The sequence below is a fragment of the Rutilus rutilus genome (genome assembly GCF_951802725.1).
Source record: "Rutilus rutilus genome assembly, chromosome: 1".
Lineage (NCBI taxonomy): Eukaryota > Metazoa > Chordata > Actinopteri > Cypriniformes > Leuciscidae > Rutilus > Rutilus rutilus.
Genome location: NC_140209.1, coordinates 31,307,950 through 31,327,526, shown reverse-complemented (window position 1 = coordinate 31,327,526; position 19,577 = coordinate 31,307,950). Strand labels below are relative to the sequence as shown.

General features: G+C 36.4%; 1 protein-coding gene across 1 annotated transcript in view; it reads left to right on the top strand.

Moving 5' to 3' along the window:
- The first annotated feature begins 2,857 nt into the window (after window positions 1–2,857).
- Window positions 2,858–19,577, top strand: part of LOC311306245 (uncharacterized protein) — a 44,913-nt gene continuing 28,193 nt past the window's right edge. The window contains exons 1-5 of the mRNA XM_084434543.1: window positions 2,858–3,149; window positions 4,071–4,422; window positions 4,500–6,132; window positions 9,672–10,040; window positions 17,048–17,470. Coding sequence (XP_084290669.1) covers window positions 4,089–4,422; window positions 4,500–6,132; window positions 9,672–10,040; window positions 17,048–17,470 — 2,759 coding nt within the window. The 5' untranslated portion in view covers window positions 2,858–3,149; window positions 4,071–4,088. The remainder of the gene's footprint in view (window positions 3,150–4,070; window positions 4,423–4,499; window positions 6,133–9,671; window positions 10,041–17,047; window positions 17,471–19,577) is intronic.

Genomic DNA, 19,577 nt, shown 5'->3' with positions numbered 1-19,577 from the left:
CCTCGACAAAAACCTAATAGGATTTTTCCATTGGCTTCGGAATTATAAACTATATATAGCCTATGGATGTTAGCTTGTGTTCACCGCAGACCTTATTTCAAACATTTAACCAAAAACCCATTAAAAAAACTCATTGACTTCAGGACGATTATATACAGGAAGTGCTAAAATGCTAACTCTTTTCCGGGGGTTTGTCCTATAAAAATAAGTCATCCCTGCCTGCACCACTCTATTATTTATTAGACACCTACAGGTAGACTGAGGTGGAACTCGCATCAGGCGGTGGAGCAACAGCAATGGGGATTGGCGGTGGCAACTCTGGGTTGTGACTGAGGCTAAGATGGACGGAAGTGGAGTAGAGTCCGGAAGATATGGAGGAAGAGATAGATGGTGGGGAAAATGAAAGAAACAAAAGTAGTAAGTGGACTGTAGAAAAGTGAAGAAAGACAGATTGGAGCCAAACATCAGGAACCGAAAGTGTGAGAGAATGTCATCAGTTGAGAAGAAGAGGAGTACGTTTATGACGGAGGAAGCAAATAATTAGAATCCTTTGAAATTGACTAAATTGCTGAAGGAAATGGTTGGAAATATTGAGAATGCTAATATGTTGAGAGATGGGAAAATTATGTTTTGCAAAGACATCAAACAACAAAAGGCTGCTCTAGGGATTAAAACTATATTAGGGCAAAAGATTACAAGGTATGGGAGAAAAGAAGTGGATGAGGGGAGTTATCACTAGCCTGGTTCTACCAGACTCTCGTACATTTCATTTGTACAGAGAGTCTGGCCTCTCTCCATTGAGAAACGTTTACTTCCTTGTAGGCGGGTTCTCTGTTAAAGTTCAAAACTATTGGATCTGCCCAGAGTCACTCAGGATCTGCCATAGCCAATCGCTAACATGTGGTCGTAACGTAATGTCATGCGCCGAAACCGGCCGGAAACAACAAGTCCGAATGATCAGAGGATTATGTTTAGAATAAGATGTCTGTCTTTTATAAAGTTTATAAAGCGACGAGAATACTTTTTGTGCGCAAAAACAAACAAAAATAACGACTTTATTCCACTATTCATTTCCTTCTCTCGATAGATAGAGCAGTTTGATAGAGCAGCGCGTCTGTGTTGTACGTCACACTATTGGCCGACGCCAGTCATGTGTGTGATCACATCAACGTCATCGTTCTCAGCCACTCCCTCTGTTCGCTGATTGGTCCTACAAAAAATTGATTTCTGGAAACCTAAGAATATACAGCAGTCCCAGACGTAGTACTGAAGGAAAATGAAATTGAGCGGAAGTGCGTAGGAGGGCGCAGCCAGGCTAAGTTATCACTGGAATACCAACAAATGTTTCTACAGATACGATTAAGAAAAGCATCTCAGGAGCGAAAGTGATAGATTGAAGGAGGCTGAAATATACTCGAAACGTTGAGAGGATGAACACTTTTGAAATGAGAATTGACGGTGATTAACCATGCTGCTTATAAGATGCTGGCTTTCTCACCCTCTGGAGTCAAAAGCTTGGGTTTTGGTCACTGCGGTTCTCGCTGTTCGGGTGTCATGCTGGTTTTCTCACCCTCTCCAGTCCAAGGCTTGATGTTGTTGTGTTTTGCCTCTTTATATTTTACTTTTTGTTTGATGTAGTTATGTCTGTTTTCTTGATTAAATACTTGTTGTTTCAAATTTGATTATGTGTTTGGCCTCCCCATTCATGTTGGTACTCCTTGAGCCAAGGGGTCATAACAGTCCCCCTTGGTGGAAACTAGTTTTGCAGCAAAAGGTAACAGACATACAGACAACATGAAGAGTTCAATAGACCAACGGCCACTGACACACACCCACACACCCACACACACACACACACACACAAAAAAAAACTTTAATTGTTTTGTTCTACCACCCGGCACCCTAAACCGACGCCCAGAAGGCAACAATTGAAATTCTTTAAATAGGGGATGATCAAAATCTTGTACAATTGAATGTGCCTTATTCAAAACCTGTCTATGATAAATATCAATAGGCTGGATTTGACTTTTCCTGCAAACTTAACAAGACTATTTAGCCTATTTCTATTTGTCAAAGTTAAATTGCCAAACCAAGCTACAATACAAAAGGAAAAAAAAACTGATTCAATAAAAAACTTATAAAATAAAGTTATCATCATCGTCTTTGTTGAAACTTATTGCAAACATCGATACTTTTGCTTAGTTTGTTGTCAGTCACAGTTCCCAGATATTAACAAATGTATAAAAGTATCCCAGTTTTAATAAAAAAGGGTAGATATATTAAGACAAATGAAGAAAAGGCAGAAGATTTAGTAGAAGCTTTCATACTAACAATAACAAATCTGAAAGTATGAGAGTACAAATGGAACACATTTTAGAGTTTTTTAATAAGATATGGGAGTTGGGAAAACTCCCTACCTCTTGGAAACTTGGAGTGATCATTCCAATTGCAAAGCCTGGAAAGGATCACTCAGTAGCATCAAATTATAGACCAATTGCTTTAACATCTAATTTATGCAAAGTGACGGAGAGAGTGAAAATAACCTGATTAAACTATAGAAAAGAAAAACCTATACGCTCATTTCAGAGTGACTTTAGAAAAGGGCTTAATACAGTGGATTCAATAATATTACTCTATGACTTATTCAGAAGATAACGGGACCCCACAACACTATAAAAATGTCATGTGCTATTTACTTAAAAAATATGGTAACAATATTACACATGATATTTTTGAGTAGCCTAGTTATTAAGGCTTGATGTGTTTAATGGAATTTATCTGAATTAATCATGTAAAATCCCCTAAATTATTTAGTCTATGACACAATATATTTTATATTTTTGAATGCACAGAAACATTTAAGGGTGTATGATATTATTCTAAAGTATTTAAGAAATACAGATTTGATTTTGAAGGATATGATTTCTTTCTTTCTTTCTTTCTTTCTTTCTTTCTTTCTTTCTTTCTTTCTTTCTTTCTTTCTTTCTTTCTTTCTTTCTTTCTTTCTTTCTTTCATCGAGGCTTCACACTCCATCCCAGTAGGAGGCGTTATGCACCTCAAGCTGGTTTGCCAACCGCCTAAAACACAAAAGAAGAAGAAGTCGGCTGAGGTCTGTCTTGTTTTCTGTGCTGTCAGAAGTGTGCTGCGGGTAAATATTCATCCAGTACAAAATAGCTCAAAAATAGGTTGATTTTGCATTTTTGATACAAACAGCTCGTTCTGTTCTTTGTATTTGTACGTATGCTTACCTGCATTGCGCCATTTTATGTCAGTTATCGCGTCGCTCGCATGCACAAGCTTAGCCCATCCCTCTTTCCAGAAAATTTTGTTTTGTGAATGCTGTGAAACGAATAATAATAATAATAATAATAATAATAATAAAATAACTTAAACCAAACCCATTCGGAGACTGCAGTTATGAATGGCTTGAGACAAACAAATTTCGATCTGGTTTCGGTTTCGTTTTTGTACACTAGATGTCGCCTTATGAATGTTTTTACTGTCACATTTGATCAATTTAATGCATCCTTGCTGTATATCTTCACAGCAAGGATGCATTAAACCTAAAGGATGCATTTTTAATAAAAGTATTAATTTCTTAATTTTTTTTCCAAAAAAATAAATAAATAAATCTTACGGACTCCAAACCTTTGAATGGTAGTGTAGAATGTTACAAAAGCTTTCTATTACAAATAAATGCTGTTCTTTTGAACTTTCATAAAAGAATCCTGATGTTTCCATCCATTGATGATAATCCGAAATGTTTCTTGATCATCAAATCATTATATTAGAAAGATTTCTGAAGGTTCATGTGACACTGAAGACTGGAGTAATGATGCTGAAAATACAGCTTTGATCACAGGAATAAATTACATTTTAAACTTTAAAAGAGACTTTTCTCGTTTCTGTTTGGCTTGAGGTTATGGTGCAAAGGACGCTAGGTTGATTTTACTCCGAACCATCCCTTTAAGACTTTTTTCTATAGTACACTCCTGTGTGAAATTGCTCAAATGTGGAAATTTGATTAATAATTGTGATGTTGTTTGAGTACATTTCTCTTGTACCTCAGGTTTGAAATGCCTGCAGCATGGCGTGTGCACGGCAATCTGCTATTGAGTTCCTCAAAAACGCCAGGAGAAACCTGGTAACCCATATGGAGAACCTTCCTCTGATCATTGAGAATCTTTATCAGCGGAGTGTTTTCAATGACCATGAGGTCGATGCTCTCAAAGCCGAGAGGACAGAGTTTGATAAAGCCAGATGTATATTGGATTGGGTCACTAAAAAAGGGGAAGAGGCCAGTTATGAATTACTCAGGATTTTGGATGTCACTAAGAAGAGGACATTACATCCTGATTTACACTCCTGGATCAGCTGTTTTCCCTTAAGAGTGGAAGATGAAGAGACCAGCTATTCATTTGGTAAATAGATAAATGAAAAAAATATTTTGGTGAAATTAACACATTTCTAATATAAATTGTTTTTGTTGCTGTTTTAGGTACAAAGCCCTGTCAAAACTACCAGTCAGCGCTCAAGAAGAAAGCAAAAATGATTTTGAAGGACCAAAGGGAACATTGCTGTAAATATCCAGTTGACAAGGCACAAGGAAACTTCCATTTTATACCTGTCGTTTTAGAGAGAGACTCTGTGGTGAAAACTCTTCAATGCAAAATAAAATGGAAAAACAAAAAATGCAAAAAGCTACGGCCCAAAAAGCTGAGAGCATACATTCCTACTGAGCAACAAGCACTTTCTCCTGTGGATCTGCTGGGATGCCAAGATAAGAACATCCTCCTCATAGGCAAACCTGGAATAGGAAAGACTACAGTTGTCCAGGAAATGTTGCATCTGTGGGCAGAGAAAGATGACCGAGAGCTGGACTACATGTTTTACTTTGATGAAAGTGTTTTGGCTCACAGTTCTAGCATTGTCAATTTGGAGTCTTTTTTCTTCGATGCATATTTAAAACCAATGGAAAAAGACAGAAAGGATGTTTTTCAAGATATTGAGGAAAACTCTGAGAATGTTGTCATTGTATTTGATGGCGTCGTCGATTTAGAAGAAAATTCCACCTTATGGAAGATCATGAACCACGAGCTTCTGCCTGATGCCAAGATTATAATAACATGCAGATCAGAGGTGGAATATGATCCACTTTTCTCCGACTGGCCGACACTGAAAGTGTATGTCCAAGGATTCAGTGAAGAGTCTATCAACGCTTGCTATCAGAAGATGTTGGGTCACGATCCTGTTCTTCTAGATGTTGTTTTGAAGAATCAAGAGCTGTTCAGTCTCAGCCATGTGCCAATGTATGCATTCATGATTGTAGACTCTATTCAATTTAAAAACGACAATGTTTGCAACCATCCACACACAGTCACAGAAATGTACATCCACATTTTCCACGTTGCTGTGAAGATGCATGGGAAGAAAAAAAATGAGGAAATAGATGAATACCCGAGAGAGATCAAAGATCAGATTTATTTCTTGATGAAAAGTGCATTCAATGCAACTAGTCAAAAGTGCCTGAAATTTCTAGATATTACCAGTGTTAAGAGAGACATTTTTCACACCTTTCTGAAGACGATCACAATAAGAGACTCTGCAATGACGTACTGTGCTTTTCTCCACAACACAATGCAGGAATTCTTCTCAGCTCTGTGGCTTCTTCTACATCCAGATGAAATTGAGAAAGTCCTACAACTCTGTCAGACTGAAGAGAATAAACACATGAAACATGTTCTTACTTTCTTATGTGGACTTCTGGGAGAACACAACATTAAATTCATCAAATGTCTCTTCCCAGAGGATCAGATAAAGAAAACATCTGACTGGTTCATTGAGAAGTTTTTGGAAACTTTCCTCCAACCTCAGAGTGAAAGTGAAGAGTTTGATCTTCTCTATGTGTGTCAGTGCTTGTATGAGCTCCAGTCTCCTAAAGCGTGTTTAATGTTCCTGGAGAAGATGGACCATCAGCTTGAGCCTGAAGAGGATCTCGACCCTCATCAGTGTTGTGCTTTGACTTACGTGATCACGCAGTCCAGAGATAAAGAGGTTTATCTGAATCTGGAGGACTGTAACATGACTGACACAGGAATGAACATGATGCTCAGATGCTCACCTAAGATCAGGTACTAAGGAATAGGGGTGAAACGAAAAAATGTGACAATGTATCGTGGATGTGAAAATCTTTCGCAATATAGTTTTTTTCACTCCAAGACTGAGCTTACTGTATTTATAAGATATTATATATAACTTTTTTAATATTTACTTATTATAATATATTTAAAATATTTATTCTTTCATCATGCACTCACCCCCGTGTCGTTTTAAACCCATAATATTTCCATTCATCACATTTTGTTATGAAACCTGAGAGATTTCTGTCCCTCTATTTAAAGTCCATTTCTCTAAAACTTAAAAGATCCAACAAGGTCATAAAAGCATTGTAAAAAAAAACCAAAAAAAAAAAACAATCGATCAGTTTAATCCTAGTCTTCTGAAGAGACATGATCGCTTTATACGATGAACAGAATTACTGATCAACACACATATTGTAGTGTAAACAGATGTTCAAATATTTGTATGTACAGAATGTGTGTGTGATGTGCGAGAATGACATGAGGGTGAGTAAATGAAGACAGAATTTTAAGTTTTGTATTAACTAACCTCTTAACGTTTGGGAATATTTATTTTGACACGTTTAAAACTGTGATGATTGATTGCGTTGTTCATCTGAAGCACGTACTCATCACACTGAAAGCACAAACATAATTTAAATCACCATATCGCATTTGTAGTTTTATTATGATGATTCAAAGCTTTTTAGATGGTTTATTCTTATGTAAGTGCATTTATAGAGGGAGAGAAGGGAAACAGTGAGCAGCGCAAGAGTTGTGTGCACGACTTTTAAAAGATCCAATGAATGCCTGCACTGAAAGCGTTTTTACTGCGTGAGGGAAAAAGTTAAGTTTCAGTGACAGAACTACATTTAAATGGTATTGTGATTACAGTATTGTATATTTTACCAAATCGCGACATGAGTGTATCTTCTTTACACCCCTACTTTATTAAGGAAGGATCATTATATTTGACTAGTCAGCCAACAACTCTTGGACTACATTTAGAGACGCAGTATCTCAGATTTATAGCCTGCCAAGAGACCGACTCCACAGGACTAACTGACACACTTTACTCCAGTCATTTCTTTCACTTGAGATACAATGGTATTCATGACTTTTACTCCTAAAAGCTGCATATAAAATTTGAATTTTTCACAGACTGTTTAATTCAGTTCAGAAATGGCATGAATGTATTTACACTGCAGTTACGATTAATTAATTAATTGATTGATTGATTGATTGATTGATTGATTGATTGATTGTGTAAGATTTTTTTATTTTTTTTTATTAATAGTGAAATCTGAAATGTATTTTCATATTTCAATATTTAATGCTCATCTATTCTAGGCCACCCCGTAAACCCACAGCAAAAAACACACTTGTTGCAACTTGCAAACTTAATTTACATTACTTTTAAGAATATTAAAACAAATGTTGGGAAAGTGCATGTAGGGGTTTCTCTATGGCATACAGAAGCCCTTTATCAGAGAGGAGGTAAATAATAGCGTTGCAGTCCAAACTACAGCAGATGAATGGTTTATTATGGGGCTATTGTCCATTTAAAAAAGTTTTTTCACCCCCCGGTTACTTTATCAATGGATAATTGCCATTTCCTCTCCTTTTTTTCAATTTTACTTTTGCTAAATTGTGTCTTAAGAAATTATCTTTTTAATAATATTGAATATTTTTCCTTTTTTCTTGCATTTTGTGCTGTGTTAGCCTTTAAAATATATACTTCTCAACGTCCACGCGGAGTAGGATATAAATGATAACAGCCACCCCCCACCCCCTGTGCTATGGTACAGCCCACAGCGCAAAATGCAAGAAAAAAGGAAAAATATTATACAAAAGATCATTTCTTAAGTCACAATTAAATGATGGGTGGGGGTTGGCTGTTATGGTTTATAGCCGACTGTGTGCTCGTTGAGAAGTAGTCTATATAGTTTAAAAGGCTAACACAGGGGAACACCTTTTTTCACTCAAAGTGCCATAGTTTTTATTGTTAATAACTGCTAAATCTAAGGCAGATCGGGAGCAGTGTGCGAAATGGTGGCCTGGAAACTTATTTTACCCTCTGCCCAGCTCGTTTGTATTTATTTACATATTCGTTATTACTTTGTTTTATTGTTGCAAGCCTGATGCACCCAAATTATTTTGGAATTCGACCATTTGATAATAAACCAAAACAAATTATGAATCCGGTAATCTAATCTTGACTTCTTTATAGTTATAAGATAAAGCCTATATCATTCGACTCATCCCGGGCGAACAGCTTCTATTGTAGTGAACCGAGTTAATGACTGTGCTGAATTTAAGGGAACGAGAAGCACGGAAGTTCAATGTTGCCGTGGAAACTAACAATGACGCCCACTAGCGAGTGAAAATATCTGCCTCTGGGGAGTTTACTATGTAGGCCTAAATATTTTGTATAGGGGAGACCGGGGATGAAAGTAACACCTTATGTTTGAGCATCTGTAACTCAGCCACTGTTTGTGCTAGATCTCTCAAAATTTGATACATGGTGGCCACATTTTTATGCTACAAATATAACTCAATTGGACATACACAAAACAATCACAGATTATGTGAGTTAATGTCAAATACAAAGAGTTCAGCTGTTACAATCTACCCCACAACTGGCTGGGGATAGATGCAACGAGAGGTCATTCGCTGAATTAAGATTCACATTATTGTATTTTTAAGGACTTTAAATTTAGCACAAAAACAATAAAGAATAAAGGTGGTCCTCTTAAAGCCTTTTAAACTAAATACTGTTCGATGTCCATGCAGGAGGCTATAAATAATGTAAAACAGTCTGCGGCCACCCCACGTGCTATGGTACAGCGCAAAATGCTAGAAAAATGCCAGGACCGCACAAGCTAGTGGACATCAGCAATTGTGTGCAGAACACACTTAGCATCTCAGCCTGGGTCCAAAGTTAAAAGTCACCATGAAATCAAAATGGAACATTGCAGTGTTGAGGACGGGAAAATAAACTTCTGTCACTCACATGAGATCAAAGCAGTAGCAAACAACAACAATCCAACAAGCAATTCCCGTTTCACTTGGATATGCATCACAATATGGGGGAAAAAAAATGGCCACAACTTCCATTTCATATTGACGTTTAACACTTGCCAAGAGTTTAATGTCAGTAAAAATCGTCTTCACACTAACTCTTCTCTGCTAGTGCTGTAAGTTTGGGTCGCTTGTAACATGCGTTTAAAAAGGCAACATGTTTCAACTTTCTGCATTTGTTATGAACTAAAGAAAATCTCTAAGGTCTTCACCAAAATGAAAGTTTAACATTTGAAAGCAAAGAAATTAAGACATAAATATTACTTAGAATTTACTACATTTACTACATTTAAATACATTTACTGATGTTCTGTACATTTAAATTGTATTATTATTATTATTATTAAATGCCTTTATTTTACAGCACAATAGAACTATTGCCATAGTAATGTATTTCTTTATTAATTTGCTTAATTGTTTTAATTTAAAATTATTATTATTGTTATTGATATATGATTTCTGTGTTGCAGATTAAAGATTTGGAAAGAACCACTGAAGCAAATCACATTCTTTCGAGAATTCTTCCATAAAGCATCTCAGTGCAGTTGCAATATCAGACACAATAACAACCCAGAACTGTGTGATTTCCTGCTGGATCTTTACTCACATGTGAATAACTATGAGACTCAAACAGGCAGGAGTTTCCTTCCAGCATTACAGTCAGTTTTCCAGTCACCTGATGTCTGGATCATAGATCTCTCACAGAGAAAGACCTCCGTCCTCCTGGAAGTGCTGAAACTCCAGACAGAGAAGAAACCAGTAGAGCTGAGAGGATGTTCAGAGGAAGAGAGTGAAATGATGAGTTTCCTTCAGTGTCTGTCCTACATCTCACAGCTGAGGTACCTGAAAATTTGGATATTCACTTACTGTACCTACTTCTCAATCAGTTTCACTTCACTGTATTTTGAATCCGTTTGAATCTGCACACATTTTATGCCTTTAAGCTCAATTTCAAAAGTCAACAAAACTATAACAGATTTACATTATATACAGTACAAGATTGTAAAAGTTACAGAAGTTTTTCTTTCACTCGGAGACTCACCTCATGTGTTGGCAATCTGCATAATGATTGCATATAAAAGTTAATGACCAATCATTTCTTTATAAAAATTCACAATGCTGTTGCAAAACAAAAGTAATGTGGATAACATTGAATAAATATATTTTTGTCAGGTTAGATACTGATTATTAATCACTCGAACCCCTTTATCTAAACCTCTCTGTACATCCACCATGTTTGAAGTTTAAAAAAAAGGTTTTGTAGTTCTAATCGAATCCTCGTCCAATGCGCAGTGGGTTGTGGGCAATATTAGCCGTTGAAGTTTGCTCCGATCTGCACTTCAGATTCTAACAGGAAATAGTGGATCATCCCGGTATCTTTGGAATACTCATTTACTACAATTTGGGACACTCTATTTATAATTTTGAATACAATTTAATTAGGACAGATAGTATACAAATTGGAACGCAGAATAAATTATTGCAGAAGTCCTGCATACACCATTAGAGAGAAGACAGTCATTACACCTGAAGATCCAGTTATGGCATTTTGGTTAAAATTATTTGGTCAACCTGTTCTTAAATGTTTCCATTGCCAAATGGTAGTTTTCTGTTCCAGTTACATAGAGATTAATGCGAGCAGATCCATAACATCATCCACACACTGTTTTGAATTATCATCATTGTTCCACCTTATCATTGATTGGTTGCATTTGGGTGATGTCATGCGCTAGAAAAGCTATGCCCAATCTGCAAAAAGCATATTGTCCATCCAGGGAAAAAAACTATGTTTTGCTTCCATATATTGATGACAGACAATCACCTGAATGCAGTTGATGCCAAACTAATGTAACTAAATCAGATAAAAAAAAAAAAAAAAAAAGTAAACCCTAACTGTATGGTTTTTCTTGAACAAAACATTGTCCTACATTTGATGTACTATATTATCTGGCAAAATTAAAAACATTCCTAACATAACCATTATGAAGAAGAATCAGTGAATGAGGTAAGAAAGTTGTAATGTACACCTCTGATTTCATGTTGTGTCCTGCAGTCTGCACATATGCTATGCTCTATGTACTCTACCATGAAAGTTGCAGACCACCTTTTGAACAAGAAGAAGATAAATAAGAGACTATATAAAAGACTTTGACACTGAAATCTTAAAGGGGAATATATAGCAAACATGTCTCCTGACCCCCCTAGAAATTTTGAAGTACTTTAGTAAAATTCTTGCATCCTGAGCAACTTTCTGAGATTCTACTGTGTCTCCAGGGTCCAGAAATGCTCAGGTCTGACTGTAGGACAAATTGGGATAGGGACAAAAAAAGGGATAGTTCACCCAAAAATATTATTTAAAAAAATTATAAATTATTACCCTCATGTCGTTCCTCTCCCATAAGGCCTTCATTCAACTTCAGAACACAAATGAAGATATTTACAAAATAATATTATCCAAAGCGCATTCACAGACCAACTTCTTGAACAAGGTCTTGAGTCAAAACAACAGGCATGCGTCGTGCTGCTACCCCTACTGGACTGCAGATCAATATTTTCATAAATAAAGTGGTAAATAGTTTTTTGTGCAAACAAAGCACTCGCATCGCTTCATTAAATTGAGGTTAAACCACTGGAGTCACATGGATTACTTTAATGATGTCTTTCTTATCATTCTTGATCTTGAATGTGTAAATTGCGTTGATCCTGTGATAGATTTTTTTATTAATAAATTAGTAAACTGTATATCAAACTTTTTGTAACTCTAATATCTAATATTCTAACATTTGAACAGAATGTACTGTTCGAAACCAAGGGAAAACTTGTGACTTTGTGTGTGTAAATGTGTATAAATAACAAATAGGGGAAATTAAACTAGACAGATGACTAGTTCTTAAACCTTGTGATAAGTAATCACAAAAACAGAGTTTGCTTGTGCCAGTGACGGAGGGAAAAGGTTGGGGCTTTTGAACCAATTGAACCAATCATATTGAAGTCAAGTATATTTGTATAGTGCTTTTCACAAAACAGATTTTATCAAAGCAGCTTCACAGTATTACATTAAAATAATACAACAAGGTTTGTTTCTAGTGGAATTTATTGATTGATAAAATTAAATTAAATATCCCCAGAATATCCCCAACTGAGCAAGCCAAAGGCAACAGTGGCAAGGAACCGAAAAACTCCATCAGGTGACCTAATGGAGAAAAAAAAAAACCTTGGGAGAACCCAGGCTCAGTTGGGGGCCAGTTCTCCTCTGGCGTTTATGAACTAGAGGCCGGATTTAACTGTAAGATTAAAAATATTATATGAATGCCTGGCTGAACAGATGCGTCTTTAATCTAGGGCAATTCCACGCAAAGGTCATCCTTACCATGAAAAATTAAAGTTTTTACCTAAAGATCAAAACCCCTTTTAAGTTGTCCATTTAGGTCTGTAATATACTGTATTAATGTGCTGTATCAGAAATTTTAAGAAAATTGCCTTGTTTTTCCACCACATATGAGGTGAGCAACAATGCTAAAATTTTAATTTCAACCAGCCATATTTCATGCTTTCAAAAGAGGTATCAAAGACCCCCCTTTTAAAAACTTAATTTGAACATAAAGCATTTTGCTGAAAGTTGGAGGCATGCCTGAGAAATAAATTTACTAATTTGGTCATAACAGCACTGCCTGTTGAATTTATAAGGGCTTTAATAAAGAGGTCTCGACGCTTCAGTGCTCTGTCACGTCCGTAACGTTTTAAAGATTAAGTTTATATAATATAACAATTATAAATGCAAATAACTTGAAACTTTATATGCAAAGCTAAACTATGTTCATGCTTACTAGGATCGACATTTCATTCCACTACTTTGCTCTGAACAACCATAATAATGCGTTACGGACGTGACCGTTACGGACGCTTCACATCAAATCATATGCACTTGTGATCGGTTTCAGGCTTACCATATATTCAGTGCATATCCAATAATCGCAATAATATTTGTGCTTTGTTAGTTTTAATATGAAAAAATGTCTCAACTTTCAAATTCAGTCTATTTTATAACAAAATGTAAACAATAGAGACCGCTCTTTAATACGGCGTGGCAGAGTTTCCGCTAGAAAAAAATGGTGCCGGTCAAAGTGACCGGCAGAGGTTTCGTTTTCCGGACATTTTGATGATATGCCGGTCAAATATCGCCTCTTAATTAAGGGGGCGGGATTATTACACGATTTATTATTTATAATAATAATAACATTACCATCTTACGTGACAGTTCTCCATTACAGACGCGTCGCGACCGTTCAAAGCGGCACTAAAAGACTGCTTTAAAACGTTCACAGAGACCTCAAACAGAAAGCACAAAGCCTTTCTTTAAAACGAATTTCGTTTTGTATTAATTGTATGTTAATTTTAATCAGTGTTTCATTATCCAATTTTCTCGATAAAGTATAAAATAAAAGTAATTTAAAAGTAAATATAGCAGACAATAAATAATCACGACATGGAGGCGCCAGCGCCTGAACTGGAGCTAATGTTAAGCTATCATCCATGAACCGAATTTAACGTACGTGTATTTAACGAAATGTGTATTTCTCTCCGGCGCGTTCACTACTGCGAAGATCGCGAGTCAGACTTCATCTTTGCAGCCGACACAGAAAACACTTGTTTATTAATAGACAATTAAAATGTCTCACTGCAATATTTTACATATTCATAACAACGGAAACCCTGCGGCGTGGTATATTTCTGTATATTGCGCCTCAGTGCGCGGCGGATAAAGTGCACATGAACGGATCTTCTCTTCCTCTGCCAGTTACAGGACGAAATATGAATATCAGAAGGTAGTATATGATACAGTACAACTTAAAGAAGAGCATGTGTCTTATAGCCATAGGACACTTCTTCGGGATGTCGCGTTTTTCCCTCTTGGTTAAAACATGAATATTCATCATAATCCCGCGATCAAGCTGACAAAATAATAGTGATATTGCAATCATTTTGAGTCACGACTTAAAAGTAGTTTAAAAGTAGACATTTCAGACGTCCTATATAGATATATTTCTCAGGTATGTGAGGCAAGTAGCCTACATTATACGCGGAGTTTCGGTTCATTTATGAGGCGCGCTCCACTTCACGCGACGGCGCCTCCGTGTCCTGATTATATTGTCTGCTATAGCCTATTTGCTTCTTATTTAATAAATCCAAGCAATTTGTTGATGAAACATTGATTAAAATTAAGATACTATTTATACAAAACGAAATTCACATTAAAGAAAAGCTTTCTCAAAAAAACTTAAAAAAAAACTAAAGAATTGGTCAAAATCATGTCTGCCCACTGATATACTGTATCGATATTGCGCATCTTATGATCTTACTCATGCTGTTATCCTTTCATATAATCAACATATGAAATAAAAAATACAATTATTTTATTTAAACATTAATATGAGACTAAATGCCTACTCACATGTAATGTTGGAGCGGGATTTGAGTGAACGCCGTCTTACCGGTGATGTTGGGGGAGAGCGCTACGATTTTCGAACAAACATCGAATATTATTTTTGCTTATAATGCCAATCCTTAATATTTGGTGTTTTAAATGCCTGTTTGAGGTCTCTGTGAACGTTTTAAAGCAGTATTTAGTGCCGCTTTCAGAGCGGTCACGTCCGTAACGGAGAACTGTCACGTCCGTAACATTGTTTTTTCCTCATAAATGCGAAAACGAAAAATAACATAAAATGAATATTTTATGTTCTGTGGAGAGCCAACCCTTCTTCATTCGGTGGGTACTATTACTTTTGGTTTGCGCAGTGTAATTCACAGAATTACTAAAAAATATTTTGGCAACAAAAAGTTAGAGTTTTTTTTTGTCACGTCCGTAACGCATGTGTATTTCCCTCAAATTAAATATAAAACGCATGCGTAGACTGATATTTTTCTAATGTCTGGACTCCTTTATTAAGGGAGTATGGATATATAAACAGACGTTTACATATATTGGTATTAAATGCATTTTCTGAGAATTTATATTTCAAGTTTTGACTGCAAATGTCACGTCCATAACGCTGGAATTGCCCTCTAGTTTTAAACTGGGAGAGCGAGTCTGAGCAATGAACAGTATCAGGAAGAGTATTCCAGAGTTTTGGAGCTAAGTGTGAAAATGCTCTCCCTCCTTTGGTGGTTCTGGATAATGACCAAAAGCCTCGAATTTAGTGATCTTAAAGAGCGCGATGGATTATAGGGCGATAGAAGATCCGTTAAATAGACTGGAGCTAAGCCGTTTAGGGCTTTACAAGTCAGTAGCAATACCTTGTAATTAATACGGAACTTTATAGGTAACCAATGCAGTGATGTTATATGATCATATTTTCTTGATCTAGTAAGAACTCTAGCAGCTGCATTTTGGACTAACTGTAGCTTGTTTATTGAGGATGCAGGACAACCAGCTAATAAAGCATTACAGTAATCTAGTCTCGAGGTCATGAATGCATGAACTAACTTTTCTGCATCAGAAACTGATAGCATATTACGTAGCTTAGCAATGTTTCTAAGGTGGAAAAAGGCAGTTTTTGTAACATGAAATATGATTTTCAAAAGACAGGTTGCAATCTAGTATAACACCCAGGTCTTTTACTGTAGAGGATAAAGTAACAGGACATCCTACTATGTTAAAGTTGTATTGTGAGAGGTTTTGTGGGCGGTTTTTTGAACCGATAAGTAGTACCTCTGTCTTGTCTGGATTTAATAAAAGAAAATTACGCGTCATCAAATCTTTTATATCTTTAACACACTGTCAATTTGGAAAATTTAGCGTTTTCATCCGGCCGTGATAAAATATATATTTGAGTGTCATCAGCATAACAATGGAAACTAATTCCATGTTTCCTTATAATATTTCCAAGTGGCAACATATATACTGAGAATAACAGAGGGCCTAACACAGATCCCTGCGGCACTCCATAGTTTACTGGAGTTATGATCGATTTTTCTCCATTTAAATAGACAAAATGGTAGCGGTCAGATAAGTATGATCTGAACCAGCTTAATGCTTGTCCTTGAACCAGTATAATTTTGTAGTCGATCTAAGAGTATTGTGTGATCTATAGTATCGAACGCAGCACTAAGATCAAGTAAAACTAATATTGAGATATGAAGGTGACATGTTAGTCACGATAATCTTATTTGTTGTCTCGATTCTATAAAAACTGTTGTATCCGTGTTTTCTGGTGGGATTCTCAATGGAATTTGTCTGAGATCCTTCGGCCTTGCTTCTTGAGAGAGATTCCCTGAGAACTGCTCGGGAACTCTTCCGGCCGTGATTAAAGCATTTAAAGGACATTTGCTGAAGTCTGTTTGTCAATCATTGCTGCGCAGCAAGTAAGTTAGGGAAGCAAGTCAGTTAGTAGACCCAGATATACTGAACGTCGTATACGTTAGGGGACGTCGATTTGTAGAGGAGACCCAGATAGACTAAACGTCGACTGCAAATAGTTGTAGCACAGGGTAAAGTCAGTATGTACACTAACAACAATTTGGGACAAATTTAATGTAATTGAATTAAAAACTATGTTCAGTGGTGCGTCAGGATTATGAACTGTGATGCATGTGATGAGTGTACGAACACCGGACACTGCCGGTGTTCGTACACTCATATAGAACAATGTGTTTCAATTTTAAAGACCCATCGCTGCACTTCTCATTCGGTGTGTGTGTGTTTGTGACCCCTTTCAGAGTTCTGTGAAATGTCTATTCATATGTGCCGACACAATTAATCATTATATTTCATTAATATTTAAATATTCATATTTCTCTTGAGCTAAATTGCTACGCATATAACATTTAAATTTTCTTTGGGAAACAGGTTTGTCTACAGGAATATCAGTGATGAAGTGCAGTTTCTTCTGAGACTCTTCACTAAAGCAGCAGAGACTGAGACACAGACAGGAGAGCAGAAGCTGAAACTGTTATCATCAGTCTGCACCTACACATCTTTACCTTATCAAAACACTGACAGAATTAAACAGAGCGATTTCCTGCTGGATCTTTGCTCACATGTGAAGAACTATGAGACTCAAACAGGCAGGAGTTTCCTTCCAGCATTACAGTCAGTTTTCCAGTTACCTGATGTCTGGATCATAGATCTCTCACAGAGAAAGACCTCCGTCCTCCTGGAAGTGCTGAAACTCCAGACAGAGAAGAAACCAGTAGAGCTGAGAGGATGTTCAGAGGAAGAGAGTGAAATGATGAGTTTCCTTCAGTGTCTGTCCTACATCTCACAGCTGAGGTACCTGAACTTGCATGCTTTTGATTGTTGATTTAACCCTCAGAGACCCAGACATTGATATTCATGATTTAATTTTTCATCATTAAACATGTTTTAGGAAGGCATTGATGAGAAAATATATTTTGTTTATGTATGTTTTGGATTGGGGTGTAATTTGGAAAAACATTGCTAATCTACTATGTTGATTTTTTAATACAGCAAGTGAAAGTTTGGATTCACAACACAATTCAATGCACACATCCATATGTAAAATAATATATTACAATCAGTAAGGACAAATTCAATACTTCAAACGTTTAGAAATTTGACTCTTTAAAATCAATAACTATTTTAAAACAATATGCAATAAAAAAATCAAGTTGAACAAAATAAAAGGTAAAGAATCTGTCCACGACTGTTGAACCAAATAGTGTCTTTCTCCTTTTGTCACTTACATTCAGAAAGTACATTTTCCTCCATTAATTGTTTGGTTTTAACTTTTTTTTCCATTGTCTGGTATAATCAAAATAATAGAAATGCTCTCCTCTGAATATAACTGTAGACTATGTAATGTAGTAATTTAATATAAATCATTGAGACATTAACAACTTTACACAGCATAGAAAATAGATGAAAATGATTTGGAGTAGTTTATAATTGATAAATTGAATAGAGTTCATTGTTTTGCTGAGCGTAGAAAAATAGTCTCAAATGTAAGTTGATCATTTCAGGACACATAATGTTGTTCAATATTTAAACACTTTAAGAATTAAGTAAAAAAGGTAAGTGATGGTAAATACTTTTTCAAATATATTTGGTAAAAAATGGATTCATTATAAAGTTCATTGCTAGAACTGGCTGATCCTGCAGATTTGCCTTAAACAACATGTGGGATATTCTGCGCGCAGTGGGATGGTTGGAACTCAACTGGCCTAATTCTTCGGTTAGAATGACCTGCAGCTACTCCAGAGTGAACTTGTCCATTCTCCATATTTATTAGGCCATACAATTGCAGGTTTGCGTGGATATACACATAAAAGTGGTTTCTGTGAGAGAACAAATTAAGGATGATAAATATAAATGATAATATGACATGACAGAATATACACACATAATACCTGTATAAATATACACAGAGAAGTTAAAGTTGTATGAAGTAACAGCAAACCAGAGCTTATTGAAATATATGGGCTCTAAATGCAGCTACATTAAACTGTCACTGCTGCTGCCGCTAACAAGAGGTGTCCGGTTATGAAAGTGTGTGCGCTGCTCTAGCACTCCTCTGCGCTCTTTGTAACATTACTAATATGCCGATAAGATATTGGATAAATATTTTAATCAACATATGACAAGCAACTCCCTTTCCCAAATGAGTAAACATTGTTGATAAAATATAACTGGATTATTCGTTGAATACGTGAGTATTGCGCTGATTGTGTGTACACACAATTATATTTTTGAGGTCAAATAAACTGAATCACGCTCTGACACTCTCTGAAAAACATCTACAATGGCAATTTTTACTTACATACTTACGTAATAGAACGCACATCAATACCACACAAGAAAAAAAAGACTTTTAGAAAATAAACAGTGCCAGGAAAACTCCGTATAACTTTGGTACTGGACGCTGCCGAATGAAACTTTTTGCTCATGCATCAGATAAGTCTGAACAAGTTCGACTTGCGCATGCGTGAGGCGGGGAATTTTGTACACAACATTTGGAGGATCATGCCCTTCCTATCAGAGCATGATACACAACTCCTTGTCCAAGCACTTGTTCTGTCCAGACAGGACTATTGTAATGCTCTCTTCAGCTTGCTCTGTCAAACCTCTGCAACTGATCCAGATGCTGCAGCTAGAGAGGTCTTTATTGAGCCGAAGAGAGCACACGTCACTCCTCTCCTCACAAAACTGCACTGGTTGCCAGTTGCCGCTCTCATCAAATTCAAGGCACTGACGCTTGCCTACAGAACAACCACTGGCTCTACTCCCTTTTACCAAAACTCATTACTCCAGACTTGTGTGCCATCCAGAAACTTACGTTCTGCAAGCGAACGTCGACTCGTGCCGCATCTCAGAGAGGCACAAAATCACTTTCACTGACCTTTTCCTTGACTGTTCCCTG